Below are 27,674 nucleotides of genomic sequence, written 5' to 3'. Positions count from 1 at the left end.
ATAATCAGATGTCACATTTTTAGATAACCACCCCATCCAAAGTGGGTGACTTGTTCATAACCTATAAAGTTTTCAGCCACTGCTTCTAAGATTTTTTTTCTCGAACATATTTTTAAAAACTATGACTTCATTCTGTTTCTATCCAAATAGCCCTGGGCTGTCTGCAGAGTAGCAGCTGTAAGTCAATTATCCTGGAATTGCTAAATAGTTACATGCACTTAGATATAACTTTTTAATTTGCTTCCAGATGTTTCTGTATAGAGGCAGCCCGTGAGGATGAATTATGTATAATGCAGATTCGTGACTTCACAACAGCAGAGTGGTTTTGAGATTCACTGTTTTCTATATATACCAAAAGGCAAAGCACTCTGCATGATGCCTAGCACATAGTAGGTGACGTATAGACACCTGGAAAATGAAAGAATAAACCTAGTAGGCTCTACATCAGTCACCCTCTGTATCTATGCATTCCCTTCCCTTTGCTTTTTAAAATATATATTAATCAGTTTTATAAGCAAGTAGTTAAAGAATTCAGAGTGTCGAAAGGATTATAACAACAGCAGCAAAATGGTCCCGTCACTGCATTCAGCATCCACCCCATGCCCCGACTGCCATCAGACACTGTGAGTGAGGCAGCTACTTTCAACTCTTTTCAATTGTTTCTTAGAGAATTTAAATCTTTGTTTCTAGATAATATGCACATACTGATATGTATTGATCTATAAATTGTAGACTTGTGAATTCTTACTACAGAAGACAAGAATTTCAGCTCATTCTTATTACCTGTTTACCCCACTTTAATCCTTCCAATAAAAATTGTATCTCAAATTTTCAGTCTCATTCAAGGTTTTCATTATCATGATGGTATAAATATTGCTTACTACTGAGCCAGGAAATATTGTAGTTTTGAGCCAAGAAATATTCATTTTATGTCATTTATTGACAAGTTTTTGTTTTCCTAGATCTTCTTGTATTTTAAAAAACATCTCCCCACACCCTGCAGTAGGTCTGGGATTTTAAAATACCTTTCCACATACAGTTTAGTGTTGCTTAGGGACAGGGATGCGTTCTGGGAAATGCATTGTTAGGCGATTTCGTTGTCGTGCGAACATCATAGAGTGGACTTAGACAAACCTAGATGGTATAGCCCGCTACACACCTAGGCTCTATGGTACTAATCTTCTGGGACCAGTGTTGTATATGCGGTCTGTTGTTGACTGAAACACCGTTATGTGGCACATGACTGTAATTTTCTATAAGGTCAAACCTGTTCAATGGTTTTCTCACTTTTTTTGTTTCTGAAGACATCTCTTCATGAGCCCTTTGACCTCCTGTATGCTGAATGGGTTGCTTTCTGGGTCTCCTATGTAGCTACTCTCTTGGGACTTTCTTCCGTCATTCTGGGAGTTCTCTCCTATGTTGGAGCCCTTGATTTCTGGATCTGATATCTTCCTCTTTTTTGGTCTTCTGGCTCATTTTTGTGGAGTGAATTCTCTAGTAGCTTGTGGACAGGGTGCATGAGAGATCAATTCTTTGAGGATCTGTGAATCTGAAAATGTCTTTTTTTACCATCACAATTGATTGGTAGTTTGGCTGAGTGTAAAATTCTAGGATGAAAAAATCTTTTCCTTCAGAATTTTGAAGGCATTACCCCTCCATTCTTCTAGCTTCAGATGTTGCTATTGAGAATTCTGGTACCATTCTTACTCCTTTTCCTTTGTTTTTACGTATTTGTTTTACTATTTGTTTCCTCTTTGGAAGCTTTTAGAATGTTCTCTTTATTTCTGATGTTTTGAAGTTCACATGGCTGTGCCTTGGTGTGGGTCTTATTATATTCATTGTACTAGATCCTTAGTGTTTTGGAGACTTAAGCCTCACAAATCTGGGACATTATCTTACGGTATTTTTTTTTGTAATTTCTTCCCCTAAAAATCTTCCGGATTTCTTCCTCGGCTCTTCTTATTTTTCTCTTCTTATCTATTGTTAGTGGAATTTTCACATTCCTAGAGCTCTTTCTTGTCCAATATTTTTTCATTTTTAAGAATATCCTATTCTTGTTTTCTGCAAGCAAGATCTCGTTCAAGGGATCTTATTATAGTTCCTCTGAGATTTTCTTCTGTTCTGCATTATATTTTTAGTTGTTTATTTTGTGTGTTTGTTCTGAGCCTGGCTGCATTGTGTTCTAGAGTTGGGTGGAGGAAGGGAGCTGGGGCACCTCACTCTGCATTGTATGCTGATATCTTACTGAGTTCCCTGTTTTCATCTGTCACATCACACCTGCTCTCCTCTGTGTCTGGGATCTTCAAATGAGGAGGATTTATGGTTGTTGTTTTTTTTTCAGAGAAAAATTTCAGGTCTTCTGTGGAGTGGGGGTGTAGGAATCTAATTTTCTTAATACACATTTTGAATTAGTTCCCTGTTTTCAGTCCTGCCTCCCTCTCACCTTCCAAGATGCCTGAGAATCTGGTTTCTGAGCTGTTTTAGGTTCTGTGTGGCTTTCTTCTCACTGGTGTGCCACTGGGAAGTTGGCACCTTCTTCTCCGACTGAGTCATTCAGGATTCCTTCGTCTGATTTCTGTCTTCTCATGTTGTAATTTGGGGATTATAAATGTGCCCTAGTTTTATCAGAGGTTGTATTTCTCGTTTTCTTTGTTTGGGGAGAATTTTTGAGAGGAGAACATGGAGAAACCAATATACTTACTCTGTCATCTTGAAACAGAAAAATCTTATTTGATTGGTCTTAAATAGGTAGTATCAGGTTTTCTCTTTATTATATATTTAATAATTCCCACATTTATTTTAAGCAAAATTTAGTCTGTTAGATGCGTTGATGGGTTTTTTGAGATAAACGATGCATATAACTTAATTGTCTTGAGAAAAATTACATGCATATAACTTAATTGTCTTGAGAAAAATTACATTAATTTTCAATTTATTTGGTGCTGTAGTGCAAATAATCATTCCATGTTAGTTGTGTTTTCAAGATTAGCTTATACTTTAAATAATCAAACCTTTTTTTTTTTTTCTGGTGAGGAAGACTGGCCCTGAACTAACATCTGTGCCTATCTTCCTCCATTTTACATGTGGGACACCTGCCACGGCACGGCTTGATAAGCAGTGTGTAGGTTTGCACCCAGGATCCAAACCTGTGAACCCCGTGCCACTGAAGCAGAGCACATGAACTTAACCACTACACCACCGGGCCAGCCCCTAAAGAATCAAAACTTTTATTTCGACAACTTCTGATTGAAATTTCTCCAAAATGGATGAAGTATTTTATTGCATTATTACACAGCAAGGGATGACCGTACCCTTTCCTTGGATTCACAGAGGCATTGTATGATATCACATATTGCACCATGGTGTAATTTGGTGACATCTCTGGGGCTGGTACCTCCTCTTTCACTGAATTCTCCCAGGCACTTGCTTTATAAATTCATAATTGGTTTTGCAGAGGTGGCTGTCATTTCCATGATGAGTCAGTTTCAGGAAGGACTCTCCAATCCCCTGACACCTTCCACATTTAATTGACTCTAGTGTGCTCAGGAAGAAATGAGATTGGCAGCAGAGGCAAAATATCCAGGCTGGCAAAACTAGGCACCTAAAGTTTAATTCCAAATCCCAGTCAGTAGACTTTGGTCGAATGGCATGAGGATAGCTCCTCCAGGCTTCCGTGGTCCTATAATGGGAACATCCCGGGCTGCGGGGCAGCTCCGTTCCTGTTGGCCTGACCCGTGACCAGGCATTCTCAGCCTCAGCACAGTTGACATTTTGGGTCGAGCAATTCTCTGTGGTGGGTGCTGTCCTGTGCATTGTAGAATGTTTAGCAGCGTCCCTGGCCTCTGTCCGTTAGTTGCCACTAGCACGCATCTCCTTCAGTTGTGACAGACAGAAACGACCTCAGACATTGCCAAATATCCCTGGGGGACGGGGGGCGGGGGCAACACGCTGTTGAGAACTTTAGACTCATGGTTCTCCTCTTTTTTCAGTTTGTAACTCTATTCTGGACATTTGAATTGTAGAAAATTTGACAGCTGTTAACTAGAATAGTATTGTGATTCACTAGAATTTTGTAAAATTTGAAATAATTTGTAAAGCACCCATATTTCCGCAATTTGCCAAATATTCATTGTTTTAAATATACTGATAACTAACATGCATTGAGAGTTTATTTATTTTTTGAGCCCATGCTATGTGCCAGGCCCTGTTATAAGCACAATCAACACCCTAAGGGAAAAATGATCGTTGTCCTCCCTCTAATGGATGGAGAAACCGAGGCACAGAGCATTTAGGCAAATTGCCTGGATTTATACAGCGTATAAGTGGCAGAGCCGGGATTCACACTCAAGCAGGGGGACTTCAGTGCACGAGCTCTTAACCAGCACACTGTGCAGTGGTTGATTTTAAGATGCCGAGACCAACATACAAGGTCCCTGTGTGGATTTTAGTCTGCGTGTCCTTTCTCAGCTCCAGGAGGGCAGGGCTGCACATGTTTTCTGCCTTCACATTCCTCTTGCCCAGGCCATACTTGGCACATAGTAGAGACATGGTGAAGATTAATTTTATTAAGTGGATGGAACTATTCTAAACACTAGTCTCATGGGCTGTTTACAAGAAAAGAGGAACCACAACAAAGACTAAGTGTGTATTATAGTTTCTTGAAAGAAGATGGGTTGTGATATTGTAGGTCAGTAATGTGCTGTGGGTCTCTGTCGTCAGGAGGATAAGTGCCTTTAGTGAAGAAAGGGAGTGATTGTGTAATTACAGCCTCCAGGCTGGGATAGTGATCTCCCTGTCGACTGGCAGTGTTCAGAAATGAGAGGTTATGCTTAACAGAGTCACCACCACTTTGACAAAATGCACTGAAGCACAGTTAAGGACAGTAACACACATTTGGAAAATTCAGCCTTTCTTTGATGGTTCTAGAAGGCAGGACCTTGCAGCCCTCTAGGTCCTTATTATAGACACTTGGTATGCCATCAGACCCTGAGGTGCTGGTTAATTGAGAGCTTGGGTTTCTGGAGAGTGCTAACTAATAGCTTTCTTATTCACCCTCATTTGAGATGGTAGTGCTGTTAGAAGACCATGATTTGTTAGTCTTCTGACATTTCCCCTCAAAACTCTTTCAAGCTTGTTTCAGGAGTTGATTGGGAATGCACATACTGTGGTTTGGTCCTGATACAAGGCTATGTTAGCTGGGCGGTGATGGATAGAGTTTGCTAATGGAACCTTGGCCAGGTGTTCCTCTGTTAACGCTGGCCTCTGAGTTTCACATCACTGTTGGCCATTAAAAGTAAGGCTGTCCCAGAATTTGAGCTGACAAGTGCTCAGAGGTAGAGCAGATGGGCTGGCTTATCATTTTTATCTTTCGAACATCATTCAGACTTATTCTCATCTGATTATGTACTTGTGAAATAGCCATAGAAAAATGAGATTAATGCAGACAGATCTTAGTAAATTAGGAAGCTTCACTTGGTCCAAATATCATCCTTTTTTTTTCTTAGGTCAAAGAATTCTCTCTCCAAATGGTGATAATATAGGGAACATCCCAGACAGAAACTTCACCTACCTTGTAAATTCAGATCAAAAGAATCTTTGGTAGCAATAATAGCTGATACTCAACACATCAAATGACTTAAATGCTAATAAATAAATATTCACAAGATAAACTGACCCTTCAACACCCAGCTCAAGTATCACCTTTGCCTTGGGGCTCTCTGTCCATGGTCTCCCCAGACCACATTAGCTGTGCTAACCTTAAATGCTCCCATAGCAGTTTGCTCCTATTCCTGAAATAGCACGTGCCCATTGTGTTCTAATTCGTCTATTTTCATCTCTTTCTTCCTGCCTGGATGGTGAGGTTCTGAGAGGGAACGATTCACCTTCATATCCCCAGCACCTGGTGTGTGTAGGCTGGTACGTAGGAGATAGTCTAAGTATGTTGGATGAATGAGTAATAGCAGAACTCATTAAATTTCATCTTTCATGCTGGCCAAGAAGAGGACATATCATATTGAAATATTTCCAACTTGTTAATAATAAGCAACTCCTTTTATGATTTAGAATAAGGAATTCAGGGCACAATTTTTTTTCTTTATCCCCTTCCTCATTCTCTTCTATCCCCCGCTCCCTTCCTCTCAGTCTCATGAAAAAATTTGTCTTAATTTTCTTCAATTCTGGGTCTTTCTGAAGAACACCTCTCTTTCCAGGCAGGTATTAATGAAAATGACTTTTATGACGGGGCGTGGTGCGCCGGAAGGAACGACCTCCATCAGTGGATTGAAGTGGATGCCAGACGTCTGACCAGATTCACTGGTGTCATCACTCAAGGAAGGAACTCGCTCTGGCTGTAAGTGTGGCTGGATCTGTGCTTTTCTAGACTCTGTGCCTTCGGTCTAATATTCTAGGGTTTGGACAGAGACAGGAAAGTTGCAGAGAGGTCTCTGGTGCTTGGCAGTAGAGGGGAAGAAAATCGGAATGTGGACAGGAGGCTGGGTTTGCTGTAGACACAAGTCCCACGGGGAAGGTGCATCTCTTGGAACAATACCCTCTCCCCATACGGGAACAGAGAGAGGGATCCACCTGGCAGAAGAGGCTGAGTAGACAAAGGTGCAGTCAAAACAATGCAGTTTAGGCAGGTGGCTGCCATCTTGGATCCAAGGTGAGTTATTGATGCCTTGATTGGTGGACTGAACATAGCCCAAGGTGGGAACCCTGGACAAGCAGTCAGCAACAGGTGACAGGCCCCAGCCACTGTCCTGGGGTAGAAGGTATGAATCTTCCAGGGTCTGGGAGGAAGAGCTGGAAGTCTAGGCAGGTTCCCAAATAAAGGTCCACTATAGAAGTAGTGGAAGTGGAGAATGAGCCAGTGTGAGGCCTGAGAAGGAGAGGGAAGCCCATTTCTCAGAATTGAGCTTGAGGTCAGGGCTGGGTCAGTAACAAGATGACCTGATAGTAATCCCAAGAGAGGTGGGCTGTAGTCCCTTAAAACTCTCCATCTTGTGGTACATACATACAGTGGAATGTTATTCAGTCTTAAAAAGGAAGGAAATTCTGACACATGCTTCAACATGGATGAACCTTGGGGACATTATGCTAAGTGCAATGAGTCAGACACAAACGGACAAACACTGTATGATTCTACTTATATGAGGTCCCTAGAGTAGTCAAATTCATAGAGCAGAAAGTAGAAGGGTGGCTGCCAGGGCCTGGGGGAGTGGGAGGGGGAGTTAGTGTTTAATGGGTCTGGAGTTTCAGTATGGGAGGATGAAAACTTCTGGAGATGGATGGAGGTGATGTTTGCACAACAATGTGAATATCCTTAACACCACTGTACACTTAAAAATGATTAAAATGATACACTTTATGTTATGTATATTTTACTACAGTAAATGAAAAAATATATATGCAAAAACAAAACAAAACAAAACACAAAAGCTCTCCATCTCAGCCCAGGGCTGGTTGTGGAGACGGAGGCAGGGCTACACCTGTGGGGTTGTCTTGTGGCTCCAGCTGTGTGGACAGCAGGCACACAGAGAATGGGGGCTAGGCAAGGCCTAGGAGGGTCTGCAGGGTCTGAGTTTAAAGAAGAAATTTTCAAGTTTCTCCAGCATCTGTCTACACTGAGAGACCAAGAGCACAGATGCCCCCAACTTTGACATTAGGAAACTGATTGCGGACCTAGTGGGCTGAGATGCCTCCCGCCTTGCCTCCCCCTCCCCCCTGTCTGTACTGTGCTCTCAAATTCCATGTCTTGGCACCTTTCGGTATTTACTAATTATCTGTTGGCAATCATGTACAGTCTGTCTGTGATTTGTTGATCAGACTAATTTTAATTCCTGGAAAGGTCAACATTAATAAATAAACCGAGGGGCTGGCCCCGTGGCTTGGCAGTTGGGTGTGCGCACTCCGCTGCTGGCGGCCCGGGTTCGGATCCCGGGTGCGCGCCGGCGCACCGCTTCTCCGGCCATGCTGAGGCCGCGTCCCACATACAGCAACTAGAAGGATGTGCAGCTATGACGTACAGCTATCTACTGGGGCTTGGGGGGGAAAAATAAATAAATAAAATTATAAAAAAAAATAAATAAACCGAGATAAGAGAAGGGAACCTGGCATCTGTGCTCACATTTAACTGCCTGTCATTGTCACTGTACAGTCCCACTGTAAAGGGGACTTTCTTACATACTGACAATTGTCAGGCAATGACTCATCACCTGTTTTCCTCTGAATCTTTTTCTATTGTAAAGACGATATTATAACGTCTAGCGACATTTTTAAACATTACCCATGACTCCACTGTCCTTAGGCAAACAGAATTTTTTTACATATTTGCAATCATATTATATATGCAATTATGTTATTTTTAACTTAAAAACATATCCATAACATTTTTTGTGCTGTTACTCAGACTTCATAATGGTCGTTTTTAATAGCCTATAATTTACTCAGCTGTGCCTTCGTCACTGTCTCAATTTTCTACTATCATATATCATATTGCAAGAAAGCTTTTTCATACTTCTTTCTTCCTGTGAATTATTTCCTTCAAGTACATTTCCAGAGCTGAGATAACTCGTGTGTTTTGACAACACCTGGTTAGGCATTTGTGCTCTGCTGCGTATCACGTTGTGTTCGCTGTGCCTCTCAGTGGCACTCATGGCTGTGTTCATGTGGCCGAGGGTTGCTCTGTGGCATGTGTTTTGCTCTAATCAGTGGCTTATTACCATGACAGTTGTTTTCACTGTTTAGATTCTGAAAGGCAAGTCTTTTGGGGGAAAAAAGTTGAATTGCTCAAGGAAAATGGAAACTTGGAGAGGAAGACTGATTTGAGCTTCTCCTTGGGGATGAGAGCAGGGGTTTACCTTAATGCTTGGACCTTCAGCTCTCTGACCGCTCCCATTAGAGGCCCAGTAGTGGGTTCTTATTGGATTAGAAAGAAAGAGCAAGGGAGGACTAACACATTCCATTTCAACTAGACACACAGAGGGTTTTGGGTGAACAGGGAATTGCAGTAGAACAGTGTCTTCCTTTGACTTAGCCCAGGACAGGAACGTCTAAGTGGGAAGGCAAGGGATAGAGTTACTTTTAAGAGTCAGGTTTTTTTTTTTTTTAATGTCTAAATGTATTTCAAGTCAAATTACTCTTCAAGGACAATGAAAATAAATCTGATGAGTTTCGGTGTGTCATACCTCCTGGAAAAGGACTGCCTGCCCTAAGGACTGAAGAGGTAATGGGACAAGGATACCCTCTGATATCTGAGCCCCTTTTCCCAGAGGCATGAGGAATGCTGGAGGTGCTGGGATCTATTCCAGTATGACCAGAAGACATGTCAGCAATAGACACCATCAAATACTGATAGTGAAGAAGACAGTAGCTGTCCCTCTTTTCCTCTCCCCATGACCTCTGTCCCCACGCTGTTCCTGGTACAGGCATCTATGGTACCATTTTTTTTTTTTTTTTGTGAGGAAGATCAGGCCTGAGCTAACATCCATGCTAATCCTCCTCTTTTTGCTGAGGAAGACTGGCTCTGAGCTAACATCTATTGCCAATCCTCCTCTTTTTTTTCCCCAAAGCCCCAGTAGATAGTTGTATGTCATAGTTGCACGTCCTTCTAGTTGCTGTATGTGGGACGCGGCCTCAGCATGGCCGGAGAAGCGGTGTGTCGGTGCGCGCCCGGGATCCGAACTCGGGCCGCCAGCAGCGGAGCGTGCGCACTTAACTGCTAAGCCACGGGACAGGCCCTCTATGGTACCATTTTTAATATTCCTATTTATTGGTTTCTGTGTTTCTCCCTGTTGGTCTGTGAGTACTTGTTGATAGAGGCAGTGCCTTGATGGTCTGTGTCCCCGGGGCCTTGCCCAGTACCAAGCATCTATTAGATGCTCCATCAATGATTCTTTAATGAATGAATATTGTTAGGAAGTAACAAATTGACAAAGGTTCATTCACCCCGAATGGTAATGAGTTAATTAATCCATGAGTGTAAACGACTGAGAGCAGGCTTGTAAGTGGGGAAAGAAGAGGGGCCGTGGAAAGAAGGTTGAGAAGTGACAGGATTTCTAGAGATGGATGGGACATAAAACAATGTGGCTTTGGAATCACATCATCGCTCTGGGCTCTTGCTGGTTATGAGAATTCCCTTCTCTGAACCTCAGTTTGTTCTTCTCTAAAATAGGTTAACTATTCTCTATCTTACAAAGTTGTGGCGCGGGTTAAATGAAATTGTTATAATGTTTTAACATTACCCAGTGCATATTAAGTACTCAATAAATGGTAGTTCTTCCCTCTACACTTCTTTGGGTTTATTTAAAATAGTGGTTTTCAAGTTTTATTTTTAGCCATAGATTTCTTCCTTCTAATAAAATCTTTCTTGGAAACATTTAGAAAATACAGACAAGTGAGGCTGCTCCATGTGACTCTGGGGGGTGGAGGGGAGCATTGCCTGCCTGGCCCCCCAACCCCACACAGGAGCACCCCTGGAGGAAGCATTCATCCAAGTATCACTGTGTCATAAGGGTACTAATCAGCTCCAGGGCACCTCTGTGCAGGTGACAATCCTGCCAACTCCTCCATGTGCCCGTTGCGACTTGCTGAATCCTCCGGGCTGACAGGCAGATGTGGAATTCTAACCAAGACGAGTAATGGCAGAGCTCAAATTGGAGTTTGATTTTTGTAGTTAAATATGCAGAACATACCCTCATCTCAGAGTGTTGCATTTTGGTTGGTGATGTTTTAGAAATGGAAAGGAAAGGGGTTGCCAAATGGACGCTGCTGTTTATAAATGGCTTCCATCTAGTTGTTAGAATATAGAAGCACTTTGGAGTTACAATATATATTTAAGATATATATTTATGGGAAATATATATTTATTACTCTTATATACTCAATATATATTTATTATTCTTAATACTTTTCATTTATGGGACTTTTATAGTGGGTATTTTTAAATGAACATCCATCATCTTATTTGTTTCTGACATTGTCTTCACGTGTTTATGGATGCATTCCTCTGTTATTGAGCGCTCTGTCCTAAGCACTAGCAACACGAAGATGAGCATGAAGGGACCTGCCTGCAGGGAGCTTTCAGTCTGGTGAAGAATCCAGTATGTTAACTGGGCCACTAGAATCAGCAAAGTACATGTCGTGGTGGGATGGAGATGGGAGAGCTGTTACCAGACCTGTGAGACAAGTGGAAGAGACAGTCCAGCAGGTCATGAGGCTCAGCCGTGGTTTACCATCATAACCATGCTGGTGAAAAAAATCTATGGTTCTAATTTTAATAATTTTTCAAATAATTTATGCTGTTTGAAAGTAATAAAATAAAATTGTTTTCATGATTTTGAATAATTTATATTTTTCACCAGTATAAATGACCCTTCCCCACTGCATTGCACTTTAGTGAAATGTTAGTATACTGATAAAAGCCAATTTTGTATTTCCCTATTTTCTGAAAGTATATTAGATACATGAGTGTTACAGTTATAACCAATGTGATGATTGAAAGTTAATTATTCTGCTTGATGTGAATAGTTGCTTCTAATGACTTGGGTGAAATACAGGCAATTTAAAATAATCAAAGGTTTTAAATTTTAATTGTTTAATAAACACAATGATTCTCCTTATCTCTTGAGAGTCTGTAAATGTGTCCTTAAAGGGAGGTAGCAGTGTGATTGATGAGTTTGTGAGGCGAGGGCTGGGGAAGGCACGACTGGTTGGCTGAATTGTTAAAAGGCAGTTATGCTGCGTGGAGCGAGATGAGGGGCTTCTGCCGTGAGCCGGGCTTCTGGCTGAGAACACGAAGGTGGTGGATAAGACTCAGCCCAGCCTGAGGGGGCTCACTGTCCACTTGTCAGTGGAAAGTCTTAGGAGAGATTCCGAATGTGGGCTTCCCCTTCGAGAATTCTGATGATGAAGGAAAGGAGCAGACGAGGTACCCGGACCAGAAGGAAGACAGGGCCAAAGAAGGCCTATTTCCCCGCTTTTTTCCTGGAAACAGCTGTGTTCATAGGGGGGACGGTGGCGATGGGGCAGGTCCCTGAGGGACGTGGGTGGCGGTGAGAAGCGGGGCTGACGCGAGTGGAGGGGCTCACCTGGAAGGAGGAGGGTTTCCTGGTGCCCTGAGATAGTCGAGTCGGGGAGTCATGCTGAAGTGGATTCAGAGCCTTCACGTCAGAGGGTTTTATGTTCTTGGTGAAGTAGGAGGCGGGGTCCTCTGCAGAGTATGCCTGGTTCAGGGGTTGGAAATTTAAAAAGGGACCAGGAGATTCTCCGTCCAGTTGCAGAGAGGGCCCGGCTGGCGTCCTGGAGCTCATGGAATTGTTAATGGCCCCATCTGGCACTGTTGGCACTTTCCCACCACCCAGCGGGCCGTAGAGTTGGTGGCAGTGCAGCTGGAGGAGGTCCAGGGACAGGACATTGCCGGAGCTGGTAGGACACAGAGCGAGCTGGGAGTGAAGGGCTGTGAGGTCGAGATCCAGGGCTGGGTGGGAGGCAGTCAAAACCAGAGGGCTGGTTCCCTGGAAGCGAAGGGCAAGTTCAAGGAGTCCCTGGAGGAGATGAGACTTCACAAGTGATGGAGGCGTGGCTGCGGATGACAGTGGCCATCTGAGGACTCCACGGGGCAGTAGAGGTGATGACTCGGGTCAGGCGGGGGTGAATGGAGGGTCGGAGAGGAACAGATCTCTGGGAATCTTGAGGCTGCAGTGTTGGCCCTCAGCACTGTCCCTGTTGGAAGAGTCTCCAAGACGCACTGGACCCCAGGTCAGGAGGGGAGGAGGCGACAGCTGAAGAGATGGAGGGATCTGTGTGAGAAGGAAAATAATGGTGAGAAGAGGCAGAGGAAATAGAGGACCTGCTGGAGGATGTTCATCTAGAGACAGGGGATGGAGATGGAACCTTCCCAACACCTTCCTCGCCCAGGGGTCTGACCACCTGGTGACCGGACCTCTGGTTTCCCCAGTGAGAAGTGTTCACCTGGTTCCATCTTGTCCCTTCAACCTCATCTGGTGTTCTGCTCCCGGAGGACAGATCCTGGCCTTCACAGTTCTCCCATTCCTCCCAGGTGGGTCTGGACCCCAACGCAGCAGCCGCCTGCCAGGCGCAGAGAGAAGGGCCACGGGGCTGGGGCCAGGAGCCCGGGAGGACACTCGGCAGCCTCTGGAAGCAGAGCTCAAAGGGAGGCGGCTGGCGCTTCATAAATCATTTACTCGTCTTCTTGGGAGAGAGCACATATGTTTTCAGAATGTGTCGTGCTGCGTCTCCTTCTTAGTGGCGAAATGAAATGTTTGGCGTCTGTGGGGTGCTGGGGAGACAGAAGTTTCCAAACTCCTTTTTAACCTCTTTGAAAACTATCCGTTTTTGAACCACCGTGTTTGGCACGAAATAGAGGGGTTTTAACGAAAACATCTCCAAGTTCACATAGAAGGCCAGGCATGTAATCATTTCTTTGTTTTATGCTATGTTTCAACAATGCGGGGATAGTTATTTGAAATAAAGTTCTCACTTAGGGCTCTATGGCTCATGCTTGGTTTTCTGGGTGCCTGTGACTAAGGAATGAATTCTCCGATGGTAAAATCTCTGAAGTGGAGACAATTCTAGAGCCCCTTCCTGGGGCTGAAGCTTCTGCTTTATTCAAGGGTCCTTGTCCCCATCTCTGACTCCCCAGGAAACCCTCCAGATGGTTGCTGGGCACACTCTCATCTGTTTCCTGGTGGAGAGGCGCCCCCTGCAGTGTGGGGGGTGCACAGGGAGGGGGCCTTGCTTAGCACACATAATTCTCCCGTGCCTTGACCTACGAGGCCTGCTGTGGACTGGCTCCCACTGCCTGTCTGACCTCATTCCCTCTGCTCCTTGCACTCCTAGCCCAGGAGCCTCCTCTTCATTCCACAGACACAGTAAGCATGCTCCTGCCTCAGGGCCTTTGCACCTGCCATTCCCTCCGCCTGAAGGCTCAACTCTCTTTGCATTTAGTGGCTTTCTCTGACCATCCTTCTGAAGCCCACTCTCAGTCGCTCTGTGTCCTCACTTGGCTTTATTTGATTCCCTATTTATTTGTTTGTACTTGCACTGATGTCACTCCCAGGGAGCAGGCTGGGCCTGGCTCTTGTTTGCCACTGAATCCCCAGTGCTAGATCAGCACCCTGCACAGGGAAGGTCTCAGTGACCACTCCCGCTCCATCATTTGAAACTGTTCCCATCATGTCCTGACTCTCCTCTCAGGGACTGGACAGCCCCCACCAGCCCGGAGTCGGCCCAGCATAGGGGGCTCTTTAGTGCATAAACCACTGAGAAGAATTGTACCACACCCTGTGGGGATGTGGGTCTCATATTCCTTTGCTGTCCTTCCTTCTCAGATGTCCAGGCCCTCACCTGGAAGGGGAGAGCAGATAAGAGCACAGATTCCACAGGGAGACTGGGAAGCCAGATTCCCTTGTTGCATGGCCTTGGCGGTGTTTCTGAGCCTTTCTCTGCCTCAGTTTCTTCATCTGTAAAATGGAGGTGATAATAGTGCCTGGCACATAGGATTGTTGTGGGGATGAATTGAGTTAATACAGGACAGGCAGATAAGATAGTCCTTGACACACAGTGCGCACACACCCTCTAACAGTCTGCCGTTGCGGCTGTTTTCTTAGGATTCCTTCCCGCCTTTTGTGGAGGGTGCTGCTCACATGCCAGCCCCACTCCCATCCCTCTTTCTTCTCTCCAGCCGACCCTCCCTCGGCTCTCTCCTCTCTCTGATGGCTCTTGCTGTGTCTGTGTGGTCTTAGATCGTTAACCGGGAGGCAGCCTGAGTAGGTGGGTGGTCCAGGTGGTCTTCTCACCCTCCCAAGCCTCAGTTTCCTGGTCTGTAAGAAGAGGGGACGACTTGCTCTCTCAGCTTGCTGTGTATGTTCGATGCGATGCAGGTGGAAAGCACTGGCACATTCTGTACACACAGCAGACACTCAGTGAACCATGGCTGTCCTTCCTCACCCCCTCCTTCCTCAGAGCCCCTTCCCCTCAGCCATCCATACCTCGAACCTCCAGTGCCCCCAGCGCCCCCAGAGGGCACCCAGGAAAGACTTTAGAATGGAATCAGTCACATCGTGGCTAGGAAGTGGAGTCTGATGTTTTGCAAAAATGCCCCTGTGCCACATCTGTATTTGGTGGGATAAATTTGGCTAGCAGGAAGTCCCTTTAAATAAAAGCACGCTGGTTCCCTGTACCAGGGCTGCTGAGCACTTCATGTCACCTCACATGGCACTCAGCGCTCTGTGGGAGGTCCCTCTCCTGTCCCAGCTGTGTGGACGAGGAGACTGAGGTGTGCCGAGCCAAGGTGACTCGGTGTCTCTCTCTGCCTCAGGGTGAGAACACTGTCCTTTCTGCTCCCTCGTCCCCTCACTGTCGCGCATGGTTTTCTCCTGTGCCGGAGGCCTCGGCCCGTGAATGGACTCGTGGTGCTTCATCTGAGCGCTTTCTGAGGCCAGGCCGGGGGACATCGCGTGGCTGCCCCCGGGGCCGACTGACCCGGCAGACACAGCAGGCTCTGTGCCGGGGGCCTCACCACCTCTAGGGGCGCATGACAGTTTTTAACTTCTACAATCAAGAGAAAATAAATGAACTTTTAGGTCGATGAAAACTTTTTAATATATAATGTGTATATATTAGTCTCTATACCAACGCAGTCATAAAATATGACTTTTTAATTTTTTTTAACGGAGGAAGGGGTCTGCGGTCAGCAGAATGATGGCCCCAGAGGTGTCCACCTCCTAGTCCCCGGAACCTGTGAATGTGTTAGGTTACATGGCAAAGGGGACTCAAGGTTGCAGGCGGAGTTGAGGATGCTGATCAGCTGACATTAAAATAGAGAGATGACCCTGGCTTGTCTGCGTGGGCCCAAGGTCCTCACTGGGGTCCTTAAGAGTGGAAGCGGGGGGGCAGAAGAGAGCACTAGAGACATGGCAGTCTGAGAGGGAGTCCACTCCTGCCCGCTTTGAAGATGGAGGAAGGAGCCTCCAGCAGGGAATGTGGCAGCTTCTAGGAGCTGGAAAGTGCAAGGAAACAGATTCTCCCTGGAGCTTCCAGAAGAAACACAGCTCTGCTGACAACTTGATGTCAGGCCTTCTGACCTCCAGAACCTTAAGATAATGAATGTGTGCTGTGTAAACCACTAACTTGGCAGTAATTTTACAGCAGCCACAGAAAACTAATAGTGCCCAGAAAGGCAGAAGTGCCCGGGCCCCCAGAAGTCCTCCCGTGGCCTGACTGTGCACGGCTTTGCTCTGTGACGCAAGGTCAGGCCGTGTTAGAGAGCCCCGCTGATGGCGGTGCCTGCCAGGCAGCTCCGTGCTCCAGACACGTTATAGCTGAACTGGCCTCTCCTTCGTTAGAATTCCTAGGAGCCATTTCTCTGGCTCCTTTTATCCTGGTCTCTCCAGTGGCTCTTTCGGATTTGGAGGACTTTAAATACAGACGGTCCCCAACTCACGATGGTTTGACTTACTGATTTTTCTACTTCACAATGGCGCGAAAGTGATATGCATTCAGTAGAAACCGTGCTTCAGATTTTGAATTTTGATCTTTCCGCGGGCTAATGATGTGCAGTCTGATCCTCTCTCGTGATGCTGGGCGGAAGCAGACCATCAGCCCCACGATCACGAGGGTGAACAACCGATATGCTTCCAGCCATTCTGGACCCAGACAGCCATGCTGCTTTTTACCTTCAGGACAGTAGTCAGTGAATTACAGGAGATATTCAACACTTTATTATAAAATAGGCTTTGTGTCAGATGATTTTGTCCAACTGTAGGCTACTGTAAGTGTTCTGAGCACATTTAAGGGAAGCTGGGCTAAGCTGTGATGTTCAGTAGGTGAGGTTATTAAATGCATTTTTGACATGACAGGATATTTTCAATTTAAGATGGGTTTATCCGGACATAACGCCATCATAAGTCGAGGAAGATCTGTACCTTCTTTTTACTTTTAGTTCTCTGCAATGGGGCTTTTTAGCTAGGAACTGCCTCACCCTTTACCCTAATTTGTTGAACTTGGACCCCAAAGTGGCATTTTTTCCCTCTCTCTCTCTGGTAAACATTTTTACTGGAGGTAATGGAAAATAGATAATATTTCTAAGTTTATAACATTCCCTTTTTGTGTTCTCAAAAAGCCGTGGTAACCAGGCCAAAGTGAAAAATCCAGTAAATCCACGGCCTGGTTTTTCAGTGTCCAGCATTTGGCTGTACTGAGAATGTGGCAGAACATTAAACTGTGTGATTGTGGTTCCAGCAGAGAGAGGGAGGGGGCATGGGAGAGAATGAGAATGAGTATGCACTTATGTTCTTGAGTGTTGGCCATGCCCAGGCTTACTGTGGACGAAAGATAGGACGTTTTTTCCCATATGGTTTCTGAAGGTGCTAAAGGCGAGTTTAGACCTCTGGGGAGCTGTGGTCTTGCCCAGAGTTATAGCTTGGCCACAGCCAGGATTTAAGCCTGCTAAGCCCTGTCAAGGAGGTGGTAGGAAGGAAGAGGAAGCGGCCAGCTTCCTCACAGCGCCAACAGAAGGTTGACCTAAAAACTAGGAGAGGTTTTTGGGTCTTCCTCTCCGACTGAAAAGGGATGTAATCGTGCTTTCACTACTTGTCTGAGAAAGCGGACAACCCCCAGTGCTGCTCACAGCTGAGGGGTGGGGTTAGGAGAGGTCCTTTTAGTTGACTGACTTTGCTCATTTGTTATGTCAGATGGTATTTGCTGAAGCCGATGGTGGTGGTTTGTGAGGATTTGGGGAGATTCTGTCACTCGTGAGGTGGAGGGAGAGGAGAATCTGACCGGCAAGACCAAGGGCTGTGAAACTCCGGTGGGCGCCTCAGGTCTCGCCCTGTGTCCACCCAGAATCAGTTCTTTGACTGTGATTTGAGCTGCTCGTATTTTTCCCAATTATTCTTTTCTTGTCACTTTGCTTAGAGTACTTTTTTGCTGTACAAAAAATTTGCATTATTATGCGGTTAACATAATCAGTCTCTTAAGGTTTGTGTCCTACTTAGAAAGGCCTTGCCCCTTCTAAAGATATGTGATTTCCCCCATATGTTCTTCTAGTACTTTTATGATCTCAATTTTTAATTTGAAATCTTTGAACCATATGGAATGTGTTTTGGTGTAGGGTATATGTAATAGATCAAACTCTTTTTTCCCTCAAATGGCCACCAGGAGGTCCCAACATTATTTATTATTTGATCCATATTTTCTCCAGTTGCTGTGGTCTGAATGTTTGTGTCCTCCCAAAATTCATATGTTAAATCTTAATACCTGATGTGGTGGTATTTAGAGGTGGAAACTTTTGGAGGTGTTTAGGTCATGAGAGTGGAGTCTTCATGAGTGGGATTAATGCCCATGTAAAGGAGGCCCCACAAAGCTCCTTAGCTCCTCCCACCATATGAGAACAGAATGAGAAATCTGTGACCCAGAAGAGGACTCCTATCAGACCATGCTGGCACCCTGATCTTGGGCTTCTAGCCTCCAAAACTGTAAGAAATACATTTCTGTGGTTTATAAGCCACCCAGTCCATGGTGTTTTGTTATAGCAGCCCAAAGGGACTAAGACACCAACTAAAGTGCCCTCCGTATAATATTCTAAATTCCTGTCGATCGTGGGGTTTACATCGGGACTTGTTATTCTGTCGCACTGCTCTGTCTTTATATGCCAGTACCACACTGCTATATAGCTATTGTAGCATGCACTGTTTTACTATCTTGTAGATCTAATTCTTCCTCTTTACTAATCTTTTCAGAAGTTTTGAGGATATTCTTGCCATATTCTTTTCTCATATGAACTTTTCAATAAGTCCAAATTCTCTGCAGAAAGAACTTCAGGTGATATGTTAGAGGAGATTGTCTTAACTTGTATGGTTAATTGTGGGAGAACTGCATCCCTGAGAGATGTTTTTCTCTAATAAAAACATGGGGTCAGCTTTTCCATTGGTTCAGATGTTCCTTTTAAGTCTTTGTACCGTGTTGTGTTTTTAAAAAATAAAGTTTTCTTTTTTCCAGTTTGATCATATACATTTCTCTGTTAATTGCATGCTGAGTTTTGTAAGAAGCTATCTTCCTGAGTGGCTGTATCATTTTACGTTCCCACCAGCAATGTGTGAGTGGTCCAGTTTCTCTGCATTCTTGCCAGCGTTTGGTCTCGTAATTATTTTTATTTTAGTTGTTCTAATAGGTGTGTAGTGGTGTCTCATCATGGTCTTAATTTGCATTTCTCTGCTAGCTGGTGATGCTGAACATCTTTTCATGTGCTTATTTGCCATCTGTGTATCTTCTTTAGTGAAATGTCTTTTGTCTGTGTTCTAATTGCTTTTTTTGTTTTTTTACTCTTGAATTTTGAGAGTTCTTTATAAATTCTAGGTATGTCTTTGTCAGATACGTGGTTTGCAAATATTTTCTCCCAGTCTGTAGCTTATCTCTTTATTCTTTTCATATTGGCTTCTCAGAAAAAAGTTTTTAGTTTCAATCAAGTCCAATTTATTGATTTTTTTTCTTTTATGGATTGTGCATTTGCGGTCATGTCAAAGAACTCTATACTAAGCTCTAGATCCCCCAAATTTTCTCCTATATTATCCTCTAAAGTTTTATAATTTTACGTTTTATATTTAAATCTATGATCCATTTTCAGTTAATTTTTATATGAAGTGTGAAGTTTAGTGAAATCTAATGATCTCATTAAACCTAATGATATATAATTGCCCATGAATCTATAATTTGTTTTTTGCCTATAGATATATAATTGCTTTAGCACTGTTTGTTGAAAATACTATCTTTTCACCATTGAATTACTTTTGCACCTTTGTTCAAAATCAGTTGGCCCTCTTTGTGTGGATTTGTTTCTGGGTTCTCTATTCTGTTCCACAGATCTTTGTGTCTGTCCCTCCACCTGTACCACACAGTCTTGATTATTGTACTTATATAATGTCTTGAAACTGGGTAGATGGATTCCTCCCACTTTATTCTTTTTCAAAATTATTTTAGCTATTCTAGTTTCTTTACTTTCTCTATTGATTTTAGAATAATGTTGTTTATATCTATAAAAAAATCTTGCTGAAGTTTAATAGGAATTGCAATAAACCTATATATCAGTTTGGGGAGAATTGGCAACTTTACCATGTTGAATCTTCCAATCCATGAATGCAGAATTTTTTCTCATTTATTTAGATCTTCTTCAATCTCCTTCATCAGCATTTCATAGTTTTTAGCATATAAGTCCTGTACATGTTTTGTTAGATTTACACCTAAGCATTTCATTTCTTTGGAGCAATTGTGAATGGTATTTTTTGCTAATATTTTATTTAGGATTTTTGCATCAATGTTCATATGTGACATTAGGCTAAAATTTCCTTTTTGTGAGCAATCTTTGTTGGTTTCGGTATCAAATCTTCCAAAGGAGGGAAGATGTCTTCCATTTTCTATACTTTGAATACTTCTGGGCATAAAGTTTTGGGGGGCTGGTGAGGAGCTGTCTGATGACGGCCTCTCTTTCTGCTTGGTACTCAGGCTATTTAGATTTTCTGTCTCTTCAGTCGGTTTTGATAAATTCTATTGTCCTAGAAAATTTGTATTTTCATATATATTTGTATTTGATTCACCAAAATTGTCTCTCTCTGTTTTTTTTTCTTTTGTGAGGAAGACCAGCCCTGAGCTAACATCCGATGCCAATCCTCTTCTTTTTGCTGAGGAAGATCTGCCCTGGGCTAACATCTGTGCCCATCCTCCTCTACTTTATATGGGATGCCGCCACAGCATGGCTTGATGAGCGGTGTGTTGGTGCGCACCCGGGATCCGAACCAGCGAACCCTGGGCTGCTGAAGCGGAGCGTGCGCACTTAACCGCTGAGCTACCCAGCCGGCCGCCAAAATTGTATCTTAAAGATTCTTTTAATTTCTTTTGATCAGTGATCATTTTCTCTGTAATTTTTTTATGTTAAGTATTTGTGCTTTCCCCTTTTTTCTTCCTCAGGTTACTTAACGATTTATCTATTTTATCATTTTTTTCACTTTTTTAAAGAGTAAACATTCCTTGAAATTATTTATTCTGCTATTTTTCTGTTTTTGAATTCATTAATTTCTTTTTTGAAAATTGATTCTTTCCTTTGCTTTTTCTTTAGGTTTATTTTGTTGTTCTATTAACTGCCTGAGTTGGATACTTAATTTTCATTTATTTTTCCCTCTCTTATCTAGCAATGTAAGTTTGTAAGATTGAGCGACTTTTGCTGAGTACTGCCTTAGTGCTGTTCTGTTGCTTCTGATATATAATGTTTTTATTATCACTGGTTTCTAGATATTCTATAGTTTCAGTTTTGATTTTCTCTTTGACCAAAGATTGTCTAGGAGACTGATTTAAATTTCTTGGGGCAAGAAGTTTTTGGATTTTTAATTTTATACATTTCTCATTGTATTAGAGAATATTATCTCTACTTTCTAATTTCTTGATGTTTTGGAAGTTTCTTTTGAGGCCTAAAAAAGGGACAGTTGTTTTGAATGCTCCATGAATGCTTTTTTTAAAATTAATTTTTAAATTTTATTAATTTTTTTTATTGTGGTAGCATTGGTTTATAACATTATATAAATTTCAGGTGTACATCATTGTATTTTGATTTCTGTGTAGACTACATCATGTTCACCACCCAGAGACTAATTATTATCAGTCACCGTATACATGTGCCCCTTTACACCTTTTACCCCCACCCCTCCCTGCTTCTGCTCTGATAGCCACCAGTCTGTTCTCTGTATCTATGTGTTTGCTCATTGTTGTTTTGTATCTTCCATGTATGAGTGAAATCATACAGTATTTGGCTTTCTATGTCTGACTTATTTCGCTTAGCATAATACCCTCAAGTTCCATCCATGTTGTTGCAAATGGCAAGATTTCATCTTTTTTTATGGCTGAGTATTCCATTGTGTATATACACCACATCTTCTTTATCCATTCATCCATTGATGGGCACTCAGGTTGTTACTAAGTCTTGGCTATTGTGAATAATGCTGCAATGAACGTAGGGGTGCATATATCTTTTCAAATTAGTGTTTTCATGTTCTGTGGATAATACCCAGAAGTGGAATAGCTGGATCATATGGTAGTTCTATTCTTAATTTTTTGGGGAATTCCCATACTGTTTTCCATAATGGATGTACCACTTTTCATTCCACCAGCAGTGTATGAGGGTTCCCTTTTTTCTACATCCTCTCCAACACTTGTTATTTCTTGTCTTTTCAATAATAGCCATTCTGATGAGGATGAGATGATATCTCGCTGTGGTTTTGATTTGCATTTCGCTAATAATTAGTGATGTTGAACATCTTTTCATGTGCCTGTTGGCCATCTGTATATCTTCTTCAGAAAAATGTCTGTTCAGATCCTCTGCCCATTTTTTCGTCAGGTTGTTTGTTTTTTTGTTGTTGAGTTGTATGAGTTCTTTATATATTTTTAATATTAATGCCTTATTAGATATATGATTTGCAGATATCTTCTCCCAATTGGTAGGTTGCCTTTTCGTTTTGTTGATGGTTTCCTTTGCTGTGAAGAAGCTTTTTAGGTTGATGTGGTCCCATTTGTTTATTTTTCCTTTTGTTTCCCTTGCCTGAGGAGACATGATATTCAAAAAGATACTGCTAAGACTGTTGTAAAGGAGCGTACTGCCTCTGTTTTTTTCTAGGAGTTTTGTGGTTTCAGGTCTTACATTCAAGTTTCTAATCCACTTTGAGTTAATTTTTGTGTATGGTGTAAGATAATGGTCTACTCTCATTATTTTTGCATGTGGCTGTCCAGTTTTCCCAGCACCATTTATTGAAGAGACTTTCCTTTCTCCACTGTATGTCCTTAGCTCCTTTGTCAAATATTAGCTGCCCGTAGATATGAGGTTTTATTTCTGGACTTTCAATTCTGTTCCATTGATCTGTGTGTCTGTTTTTGTACCAGTACTATGCTGTTTTAATTACTATTGCTTTGTAGTATGTTTTGAAGTCAGGGATTGTGATGCCTCCAGCCTTGTTTTTCTTTCTCAGGATTGCTTTAGCTATACGGGGTCTTTTGTTGCCCCGTATGAATGTTAGTATTCTGTGTTCTATTTCTGTGAAGAATGTCCTTGGGATTCTGATTGGAATTGCACTGAATCTGTAGATTCTAAGTAGTATGGACATTTTAACTATGTTTATTCTTCCAATCCAAGTGCATGGAATATTTTTCCATTTCTTTATGTCATCATTGATTTCGCTCAATAATGTCTTATAGTTTTCATTGTTTAGGTCTTTCACTTCCTTGGTTAAATTTACTCCTAGATATTTTATTCTTTTTGTTGCAATTGTAAATGGGATTGTCTTCTTGAGTTCTCTTTCTGTTAGTTCCTTGTTGGTATATAGAAATGCAACTGATTTCTGTAAGTTGATTTTGTACCCTGCCACTTGGCTGTAGTTGTTGATTATTTCTAATAGTTTTCCAATGGATTCTTTAGGGTTTTCTATATATAAGATCATGTCATCTGCAAACAGCGAGAGTTTCACTTCTTTGTTGCCTATTTGGATTCCTTTTATTCCTTTTTCTTGCCTAATTGCTCTGGCCAGAACCTCCAGTACTGTGTTGAATAAGAGTGGCGAGAGTGGGCACCTTTGTCTTGTCCCTGTTTTCAGAGGGATGGCTTTCAGTTTTTCCCCATTGAGCGTGATGTTGGCTGTGGGTTTGTCATATATGGCCTTTATTATGTTAAGGTACTTTCCTTCTATACCCATTTTGTTGAGAGTTTTTATCATAAATGGATGGATTAGTATAGCTTTGTAATATATTTTTAAATTAGGGATTGTGATGCCTCCAGCTTTGTTATTTTTTCTCAGGATTGCTTTGGCTATTTGGGGTCTTTTGTTGTTCCATATACATTTTAGGATTCTTTGTTCTATTTCTGTGAAAAATATCATTGGGGCTTTGATAGGGATTGTGCTGAATCTGTAGACTGCCTTAGGAAGTATGGACATCTTAACTATGTTAGTTCTTCCAATCCATGAGCACAGAATATCTTTCCATTTCTTTGTATCTTCTTTGATTTCTTTCAACAATGTTTTATAGTTTTCAGTGTATAGGTCTTTCACTTCTTTGGTTGAATTTATTCCCAGGTATTTCATGTTTTTTGTTGCAATTGTGAATGGGATCATATTCTTAATTTCTTTCTGCTATTTCTGAATTCTCCATGAATGCTCAAAAAGAAAGACTATTTTTGTTTTCAGACTATAGAGCTTCATATATAGTAATTAGATTTACCTTATTAATTATGGCTTTTAGTCTCCTTCGCACTAATGATCCATAACGGCCTAGAAAGACTGTCTCTCTCCCTCCCTCTATCACCTATAATTTGTTTCATTAATGTGGATGCTATGTTTTAGTGCATAGATGTTCATAACCATTTAATGCCTAATTGTGAGCTGTATCTTTTGGCATCATGTAGGGCCATTCTTTATCTGGTTTAATGCTTTTTTCCCCTAAATTCAACCTTCAGATTTTATGATTGCAATCTGGGCTTTCTCTCTATTTGCATTTGTTGATATCTATGTGCCCACACTTCTGTTTTAACTTTTCTGAATCATTTGTGTGTTTCTTGTGTATAACCATAGAGTTGTGTTTCCTCTGAATTAAGAAGGTCTGTAATTTAGTTCTGTTGGCTCTCTCTGATCACGATTTTACATAATGCTCCTAATACAGTATTTTTTCAGACACTGTCTATTAGCACCCTATTATGAACAAATGATTAAATTTATGTAATTCTTTTCCATATTCTACCCTCTCCCTCTATGCCTCCTTCTAGTTTTAGCTGACTAATTACTTTTCTTAGTGTTTACCTTGCTAAATGTTCCTAAATCTTCATGACCTAATTTATTAGCTTTAATATATTTCAACTACACTTCCCTTTCTTCAGCTATTAAGAGCAGATTAAAAACAACCAGGCTACCTGGGTTTGAGGTCTCATCCCACCTCTGAGTGAACTGGGAAAGCCTCTTCAGCTTTCTGTGCCCAGTGACATCATCTTGCAGAGGAGACAATAATCCTGCCAAACGTTGTATTCTCTGCCACGGGAGAGGCAGAGACCTTCCTCTTTCTGTGTGACCCAGAGAAAGTGACTTGACTTCATGTGCTTCCATTTCCTTCTCTATAAAATACAACAAGTAACATAGTTCAAGTTGTGTCTGGCCCATAGTCAGCGTCCAGTAGGTACTCCTAATTACCCTTTGATGATCCTGATTACTGGAACAAGGTGAAGCTGTATGGTAGAAAGTGAGCATCACAGAAGCTGTCCACACTAGATGCAGCTTAAAGGAAAGGGAAGGAAAACCATGGAGCCCTTCTCACCTCACAGGCCCTCCTTTTAACAAAAAGATGAAGTTAGCTTGGAAAGGTCGAGGCTGCTGTGTTATGCTTCTGGAGACGAGGATAGACAGACATCATTGTCAGCAGGCAAGGTAGGGGTTAGTAGCTGCAAACTCTGGTGAAATGTTCTGATGTCAGAGGTGAAGTCTCTGGCTCTTCATCTTTTGTTTGTTTCTTTAGCACAAAGATAGTAAATAACCATGCAATAAACACTTCCAAGTCAGAACATGTGACAAAACTGAGCAAAGAGGAAGAAGGTGGGAGAATGGGCATTGTGCGCTGTGGCGGAACCCTCCCTGGCCTGCTGCATTCAGATGAGTTAGTGTGTCTCGCCTTGGCTGCTATGACTTAGTGGTATAAACATTAACATGCTGGGAATCCATCGAGTATGAATCAGGGGGACTTCAGCCTTATACTGGCATTATTGCTCTGTCTCTCTTCTCTAGTGAGTATATACACACACACTAAATATCTGCATAGAGCGTGTGGTATGATAGGCCTCCATGAAGTCTAACCAGTGGATTCTCCATATGATGAAGAATATTCTGAATTGTGGTCAAGGCACAACTTAGATCCAGAAGGTGAATGTTTCCCCTCAGAATCCTCTACCCAGAAGCTTCTGGTCTTCCTGGAATTTCTGGTATGTGTCCAACCATCTCAGCAGAAATTTCCAAACCATGTTTGGTAATTTTGACTTGGGAGAAAAGGAGACTTTCAAATAGGAAAAAACATGATTCCTCTAGGTGTACGTTCTTCTGCATTGGCCTGGTCCCTACCACTCATACTGGCAAAATGGCAGTCAGTTGAGTGCCGGAGTCCTTGCTGCCTTGTGTTATTCGAGGCTAGAAGATGTCACATTTCATTACAAAGTAGACATGGGGAAAATAACTACCACATGTTGAGATGCTTCAGTACTAAGTGTTGTGTTGTATTGTTAACTTTGTTCCTTCCAACACCCTGGAAGTTAGGATTCAACCATTTACTCTTATAGAGAGCTGCAGGTGTCAGAGGTGGCATAGTCAGTGTGTGGCTGAGTCTTTGAGCCTAGTTCTGCTGGACGTTTCCAGGATACCACCCAGCACCGGAAATTGTCCACAGCAGCTCCATCCGCTCCCTCTCGATGCTCCAGCTGGGCTTCAGAACGTACAACTCTCATGCTGTGGGTTTTGCTCACTTGATACCATCTTTCATGCTTGGTAGGAAGTTTCTTATTTTCTGCTGAGACCTCTCTCATTTTGGGGGAGACTTTTCATACTGTGCTAGCTTCAGTCCAGGCTGAGGGGCTGGTTGAGCCCAGGATTTTTCTAAGCATTTTTAAAAGGTAAAGTCTTTGCTAAGTTCCAGAGAAGTCACTATTTTTCTTCTTTGTAAACAACTTTCTGATCTGCAGTTTTTCTTTCAAGTCTGTCTAAAAAATAACATTAGTGCAGCCAACAGAGTAGTCAACTGGCAATACACTGAGAACACAAGGCGGGCAATGGGAAGTGAAAAGCAAAATGCTTTCCAATTTTACTCATATAAAATTCCACTGACTTTCTCTCCAGAGTAACATAGTAAAATGTGAACTCTTAAAAGGAAAAGAAAAAAGAAACTTAGCTTTTTAATCCTGCTTTGAGTTTATAACTGAGATACAAATTGGCCTCAATTCTTGCATGCGTTAGAAGAAAATGACCCTGAACTGGGTGGAAAAATTGAGAAAGTGCCAGGAGAGTGAAGCAGACATGAGAAAGACAGAAATATGGGGGTTTGTTTGTTAATTAGCAAGTTTATTTTTCAATTAGAAAACTGGCGTGTAGTTTAAAAAGTCAAATAGCACTACCTATACTTAAAAATAGTACCCCCTGTACCACACCCCTCAGTCCTGATCTCCTGACCTCTAAGACAACTACTGCAAACCCTTTGGCTGTTTCTTCTATTTTATTTTCATTAATCCTATATTTCTGAACAAAATGCTTTTAGGACTCTTTCTTGATTTTTCTAAGTTAGTTATTATCTATTGACTTTCTATTATGAAAGATGAGACTTTAAGTCTCTTATTGATGTACCTCCAACACACACACAGACACACACACATTCATTCTCTCTGTCTCTGTCTTTTTCCTTCCATCCTCCCAGAGGAGTTATATTACCAATTTTAGCTAAAACAGTATTTAATTTTTGCGTCATGGTCATTGTCAAACTATTACTTATAGCTGGGTCCCATGGTGTACTATAATTACATTTCCTGTTCTGTTTGACTTTTTTGCTTTTACTGGAGGTAATAATCACTTATTTTTAATGGCTTTCTTGGTTTTCTAGGTACCTCT

General features: G+C 42.3%; 1 protein-coding gene across 1 annotated transcript in view; it reads left to right on the top strand.

The window, feature by feature from the left end:
• The window catches only part of CPXM2 (carboxypeptidase X, M14 family member 2), a 129,727-nt gene that overhangs the window by 44,695 nt on the left and 57,358 nt on the right, over positions 1–27,674 (top strand). The window contains exon 4 of the mRNA XM_058544208.1: positions 6,210–6,349. Within this exon, the coding sequence (XP_058400191.1) occupies positions 6,210–6,349 (140 nt within the window). The remainder of the gene's footprint in view (positions 1–6,209; positions 6,350–27,674) is intronic.

The sequence above is a fragment of the Diceros bicornis genome, chromosome 6 (genome assembly GCF_020826845.1).
Source record: "Diceros bicornis minor isolate mBicDic1 chromosome 6, mDicBic1.mat.cur, whole genome shotgun sequence".
In the NCBI taxonomy this organism is placed as follows: domain Eukaryota; kingdom Metazoa; phylum Chordata; class Mammalia; order Perissodactyla; family Rhinocerotidae; genus Diceros; species Diceros bicornis.
The sequence above is the reverse complement of the archived record's forward strand: the minus strand, read 5'-3'. Positions and strand labels throughout refer to the sequence as shown.